The sequence below is a fragment of the Serpula lacrymans genome (assembly GCF_000218685.1).
Source record: "Serpula lacrymans var. lacrymans S7.9 unplaced genomic scaffold SERLAscaffold_11, whole genome shotgun sequence".
Taxonomy (NCBI): domain Eukaryota; kingdom Fungi; phylum Basidiomycota; class Agaricomycetes; order Boletales; family Serpulaceae; genus Serpula; species Serpula lacrymans.
The window spans coordinates 1,654,903-1,661,490 of record NW_006763300.1 but is presented as its reverse complement, the minus strand read 5'-3'; the positions used below and the strand labels follow the sequence as shown (position 1 = coordinate 1,661,490).

Here is a 6,588-nt window from a genome sequence, read left to right as displayed (position 1 = left end):
GTTCTTATCATCGACACGGTACACTTAACGTGGACGGCTGTATCACACACAAATGTTCTTTTGTTGTCTAGTACCAAGGACACAGAGAACAAGTCACCGCCAAAGCTACCCAACTAGGGAAGATTAATTTAATCTTGGGCTGGACCTGGCTATTTAAACACAATCCTGAGAGTGACTGGCAGACAGGGGTTGTCACATTGTCACGTTGCCCTCAGGAATGTGTAAACTTGGGTAAACCAAATCACGTCCATCACAATAAGCGTCTTGAAAAGTTAAACGCTAGTCACGTTTACGAGCTCAGACCTTTAGAAAAGATCAACGATGACAATGATGAGGTAAAACCCGAAGAAGAGATTAAGAGGCTGGTACCTCCCGAGTACCATGACTTCTGGAAAGTCTTTTCAAAACATAAATCAGAGCGCTTCCCAGAGGCTAAGCCTTGGGACCATGCTATAGATTTGAAGGACACCTTCAAACCGAGAAAAGGACATATGATACCACTCCCTGCTCCAGAAAGAGATGAGGTATCAAGTTTCATAGATGAGCAGCTTAGGAAGGGTTACATCAGACCTTCCAAAAGCCCTATGATGTCCCCAGTGTTCTTCATTCCTAAAAAGGATGGTAAGGAGCCAATGATTATGGACTATTGTTACGTGAATGAGCACACGGTTAAAAATGTGTATCCGCTGCCTTTGATCAGTCAGCTAGTAGACAAATTGGCTGGTGCCAAGATCTTAACAAAGATGGATCTCAGATGGGGATACAATAATGTACGCATCAAAGAGGAAGATGCTTGGAAGGCTGCGTTCACGTGCCACCGAGGATCTTTTGAGCCCCTCATTATGTTCTTTGGGTTGACCAATTCACTGGCGACCTTTCAGAACATGATGAATGAGATCTTTGTGGATATGGAGAACTGTGTCGTCATTTACATTGTCGATTTATTAATATTTACAAAGTTAGACAATGAGGCTGAGCATGATAGGATCATGCAAGAAGTCCTTCAACGCTTACAGGATCGGGACCTATTTGTCAAACCCAAAAAATATAATTTTAAAGTGAAGGAAGTAGACTTCCTCGATATGATAATAGGCCAGAACAGAATCAGGATGGATCCTGAGAAAGTGAAAGTTCAAGCTATTTTGGACTGGCCTGAACCCACTCGCGTCAAAGGAGTTAGGGCCTTCCTTGGCTTAGGCAACTTTTACCGAAGATTTGTCAAAAATGTTGCAAAGATAACGAGACCGTTGAATGATCTCACTAAAAAGAACATTGTTTGGCATTGGGGCGCCAAAGAACAAGAAGCTTTTGATAAGCCTAAACAGGTGTTTACAACAGCGCCCATTTTAGCATTTCCAGAATTAGACAAAGAGTTCTGGCTAGAAACCAACTCTTCTGATTTTGCTACTGGGGCTGTTCTGTCAATTAAATGCCCTGATGACCTTTGGAGGCCTTGTGCCTATTTATCACATAGTTTGTCGCCTACGGAGTGCAACTATCAAATATACGATAAGGAGATGCTGGCCATCATTAGAGCTCTATAGCACTGGCCACACTACTTAGAAGGTGCTAGGCACCAATTTGAAATTTGGACCGATCATAAGAATCTAGAGTACTTTATGACAGCCCGAGACTTGAACCAGAGACAGGCCCGCTATGCGGTGTACTTGTCTAGGTTTAATTACAAATTAATTCATAAGCCTAGAAGCTCTATGGGGAAAGCGGACACTTTATCCAGAAGAGAGAATTATGCCAACGGCATTGAGGATGATAACAAAGGTGTCACCCTGATAGACCAATCAAGGGTTGCCAATGTTAGAATCGGGCAGGATTCCAATCTTCTGGAAGTCTTCAAGAAAGACATTTCCTCAGAAGAAAAGGTGCGCCTTGATGGAAATGAAAATTATTTATGGAAAGACGGGCTCTTTCATTTTAAAAACAAAATCTATGTGCCTGAGTCCGCAAGGATCAAGGCAATAGACAGACATCACGACACTCCAGTGGCTGGGCACCCTGGGTGGCAACAAACAATGGAGTTGATGGTCCGGAGATAGCCATAGTAGGCTTTCATTCAGCGCTGTGCTTTTGGTTTTGGTATGTTGCACCGAGTGATTTCGGCGAATGCTCGCAGTGCAAGGGTGTCATGCGAGCAGATGCTTGAGTCTGAAAGTGAAAGACGATTGAGGAGAAAGCCTTTTGTAAAGAGATAAATCCCCGCCAGGTGTACAAAAAGCACCCACAGAAGGAGGTAAATCTGCTTGGACAACATGAAGTTTCATGCGTCTTTCCGAAACACTACAGAACACCTTCAACTCCAACCCAGGGATAGCCAAACCCCCCAAGGAAAAATTGGTCATAGCAAGGAAGGTCCGGCGTGGCCTCCGGCCACGCCAGGTGCCAGGAAAGTCCACCGAATTTTCAGCCACTATACTGGGGCATAGTACATCAATTCTAGCTTTCTTTCAGTTTTTTCTTGCTAGCTAGTCTTTTATAGATTAATCAAACTCATATGTAAATAATATCAAGGCTAAAAGTGTTGCTCAATATGTGTATTCAATACTCGTTGCTAACTTTGATTTTTGACTGTGGCTTGCTACTGTGGTAGTAAATTTCTCGCGCGCATGCGCGCGACTAAGCTTGCATGTTATCTCGAGACAGCTGTTCTGCTCGAAAAGCCTCATGATTTTTTCTCGCGTCGGTGACGTGAGAATATGAATATTAAGCATTATTTTATATTATGCATTATAAGTCAGGCTCAAGGCAAGTCAGTAAGACCATGTACTACTATAGTACCAGTAAATGTCCAGCTCACACTCTAATTAGTGAGGTAACAAGATATCCAGCCTGCTATGTATCTGGGCCATTAAATCATTATCATAATGAGATACCATGACATGGTAAAATACTAGGGAGTAGTAATTAAACTACTATACTTCTACTGCTGACTCGAGCCCATAAATTCTTGAAACCTAGGGTAAAAGCAATCGGTCGGGTCACGTGACCAACGGTCAGAACGGTCAATCGGTCAATCGGTCGACCAATTTTTGACTTTCCTTGCTATGGCGGAGTTGCCCCCCCAAGCCAGGCGTAGCACGTGATCCATGATCACCACCAAGGTATGGCGGAGTTGCCACACACACGCGCACCGTCTTTCATCTTTTCATTCAGACCAGCCAAGTGCCACAACATGGAAAAGCTCAACTGTTGGGTCTACGGTGAAGATGTTGAAAGGATCTCGACTGTCGACATCTCAAGTTCAGAGACTGTCTACGACCTCAAAAAAGTCATCAAGGACGAGAACTCCTTACAGGTCCAAGCAAAGTATCTCGATCTCTACTCCATTTGCCTTCCTGACGATGAGCAACTGGAAGGCAAACTTAGTCGGTGGGATCATTCAAAGGAAAGGAAGCTCACCACACGATCCAAATTATCAACCCTTTTCCCCAAGTCTAAGGAAGGGGTGTGGTTCATCATCGTCCGTGCACCCAGTTCTTGTACGCATTTATCACTGTATCCTATTACCCTTCTGACGGCCTCCCTGTTGTGGTCCCAGACTTGACTCTTTGCTGCTGGGTGCGCGGTGACAGATCCAGTGTCGTCTTTTATGTCAAGGTCTCAAGTTCAGAGACTGTCTACGACCTCAAAGAAATCATCAAGAACAAGGACTCCGTCCAGTTCCGTAATGTGCAAGCAAGGCATCTCGATCTCTACAAAGTTTCCTTTCCATATGAAGGAGGTGATTCACTTGAAGGTGTGCTCAGCAATCTCACCAGTCCCAGTCTGGAAAATCCTCTGGAGGCGGGGCAGCAGTTGTCAGATGTTTTTACGCAACCGCCTGCCAGAAACCAACTTCACCTTATCATTGGTATGTGGCACTTGCAATTCCAACTCAACCTCAACGATGATGATCATTCTCTTCACATTACCAGACGTGCTTTCCGTTGAATGTTGGATTCGAGGGGCAGATCTTGCGGGTTGCTTTCAAGTCACAATACCAGCGAAGGCCGGTATTCGCGATCTCAACACTTCGATCAAGGCGGCATACAGTGGTATTATACCCTTTGCTGACTTCAGAGTTTACAAGGTTACAGCAAACAACGATGACGAGCTCCACGAGATTCTTGGTGCTACAGGATCGGGTCAAATGCTGCAAGGGACTGTGATTCTGAAGGAGGTCTTCGATGACGTCCCTTTTCTTCAGATGCCACGTGTTGTCGTCGAGCTACTCGATGAAAGTAAGCAAAAAGCATGACGGTATTGGCTCGTACTCACCCAAGCTCACAGAGATAACGGGACATCCTCTATCGGCATATCGTCACGTAGGAAATGGCGATCCGATCGCGACTGCACGCAATAAATTCCTAATATCCACTCCAAGGGAGAAGCCTTCAGCCACTGGCACCCCGTCTGAATTTCGGAGACGACAGAATAATTCACAACACCTTAAATCTATACCCTGTGGTCGTCCTCGCGAATATGAGGAAACTATCCCCGTAACCCTCTTACATCCTGTCTTTGGCCAGTTTCTTGATGACTGTCAGACTATTGATGTAACAGCTGACGACAACAGTTTCGTCGAGCACCTCGCGATAGCCATGTCGGCCTTGTATGAAAACGAGAATGGACGGCTTGAAGCTGTTGACAAGGTATTTCAAAAGTACCGCTTCCACTTCACCATCACCAAAACGAAAACTACTGCATATATTACGGATGCAGACATGCAATCCCAAGGACATCGTTATGTGATCGCCGAATACAAGAACGAAACCGGGAATGCATCAGCCGAGCCGTATTTCCAAGCCATAGGATACTACCTGGAGGGGACGAGAGATAAGGCTGTCAAATTCAGCAGATCCCCTTTGCCCTGCCTCCTTCTCGCCATTTTCGGTTGGTCCCTGCATACTGTACTGGTTCTATGGGGAGCTAATTGGTTCTTTCTGCAGGGCCACATATAGTGTTTGCCGGTGCCGCATGGAATTTGCGTCCGACGGTACAGATCTTGTCAACACCTATTGCGTTTCACTTTCATTCCACCGATATCCACAATCGACTTACTGTGACACGTCACATGGCCGCTTTTCGCAAAGCTGCCGAAAGGCTGAATGAGTATTACGAAAACCTGACAGAAACCCCTCTTCTTACTTCCGCACCAGTCCCCCCTCATATGTTCGCGTACCCAACGAGTTACAGATCGCTTCACAGCAATACACTGAAACATTTCCGGTACGTGATAGAACTGGACTCTGACAAGCTCGTCTTTTCCGGAACTGAGGACGAAGGCGATCATATCTGTATCAAATTCGTTCGAACTTATTCGTGTGATGCCCATAAACACTTTGCATCTTTGGGATGTGCCCCAGCCTTGCGAGGGTTCGAAAAGATCGCCGGTGGCTGGTTCATGGTGGTCATGGACATGCTCCCTGCCGACTTTGAGATGCTGAGTGCCCGCACGGGACGGCTCCCCCTTTCTGTCTTCACCGATATATCCACAAAACTGGAAAGTCTTCACGAAGCTGGTTACGTCCATGGCGATATTCGCGACACGAATATCATGGTGTCCAAGACCAACAAAACACAGTTCATGATCGTCGACTTTGACTGGGCAGGAAGCATTGAGGAGGCACGCTACCCAGCTGGTGTCAATCACATAGACATATCCAGGCCACTGGAAGCTCGCGACGGGAAAAAGATCTTGAAGGATCACGACATTTTTATGCTCCAAGACATGAAAAATTCCAAATTCATGGATTAGGTGTATTCTATTTGTATCATGATGTAGCAAAATTGTCATGCTGAGTGATGTGTATTCTATATGGTTTTTGTAACTGAGTAAAGGTTCAGGCTAGGAATGACAGTGATTTCAATAAAATATGACGCTGGATTTGCACAAAAATCCACACAGTTGCCTTGAGAAAGAGCTGGATCGTAAAGCAAAGCCTCGTTACAATGGCCCTTATGAAATTGTGCGATGTACTAAAGGAGGATTGTATGTTCTGAAAGAAATGGATGGATCAGTATCACAAAGAGCAATTGCAGCATTTCGACTGCTTTCCTATTTCAACCAACAGTCTATGCCCCTCCTGGATGAACTGGATGACCATGATGACAACCTAGATGAGCCTGAAGATGAACCTGACTATGAGCATAACAACTCAGATGATGAAGATGATGATTAATGACTTACCAGAATAAATTTTATGACCACATGACCCCTTAATGTGTTGCCATGTTTCATTCCCTATGACCCTACCTTTATGAAAGCAACTGGGGACAGTTGCAATTTCAAGTTGTCCGTGGATGTCATGAACCAAAGTTGATTGGGAGCATGGACAGGTGTCAATAATGAAGTGCATATTCAAAAGACTCGCCTTTGCGCCACACAGGCATAGTGCCATGTGGAATAGTAATTAATATTGCCTTTTTCGAACTTGTAGCTGATCAGCACCACCTCTATTAGGCAATCAAGTTGCGCTTACCTTTGCTTTCCATTCGGTACTTTGCACTGTCATGCACCAAAGTTGATTGGTAGCATGGACAGGTGTCAATAACGAAGCAAATATTCAAAAAGACTCGCCTTTGCGCCACACA

At 45.0% G+C, this 6,588-nt stretch overlaps 3 protein-coding genes across 3 annotated transcripts; all 3 read left to right on the top strand.

The window, feature by feature from the left end:
* Window positions 1–3,136: 3,136 nt before the first annotated feature.
* Window positions 3,137–3,551, top strand: SERLADRAFT_475078 (uncharacterized protein; the record flags this gene model as incomplete). Its single annotated transcript, XM_007321702.1, has 2 exons — window positions 3,137–3,494; window positions 3,535–3,551. Coding segments are annotated over 2 exons (324 nt in total), but the record flags the coding sequence as incomplete, so codon positions are not given.
* A 1,065-nt stretch (window positions 3,552–4,616) lies between these two features.
* On the top strand, window positions 4,617–5,884 carry SERLADRAFT_397600 (uncharacterized protein; the record flags this gene model as incomplete). Its single annotated transcript, XM_007321701.1, has 2 exons — window positions 4,617–4,887; window positions 4,944–5,884. The coding sequence occupies 2 exons, from the start codon at window positions 4,719–4,721 to the stop codon at window positions 5,750–5,752; spliced, it is 978 nt and encodes a 325-aa protein (XP_007321763.1).
* Window positions 5,871–6,176, top strand: SERLADRAFT_441199 (uncharacterized protein; the record flags this gene model as incomplete). The annotated part of the gene is made up of 1 exon (XM_007321700.1): window positions 5,871–6,176. The coding sequence occupies one exon, from the start codon at window positions 5,871–5,873 to the stop codon at window positions 6,174–6,176; it is 306 nt and encodes a 101-aa protein (XP_007321762.1).
* Window positions 6,177–6,588: the final 412 nt, after the last annotated feature.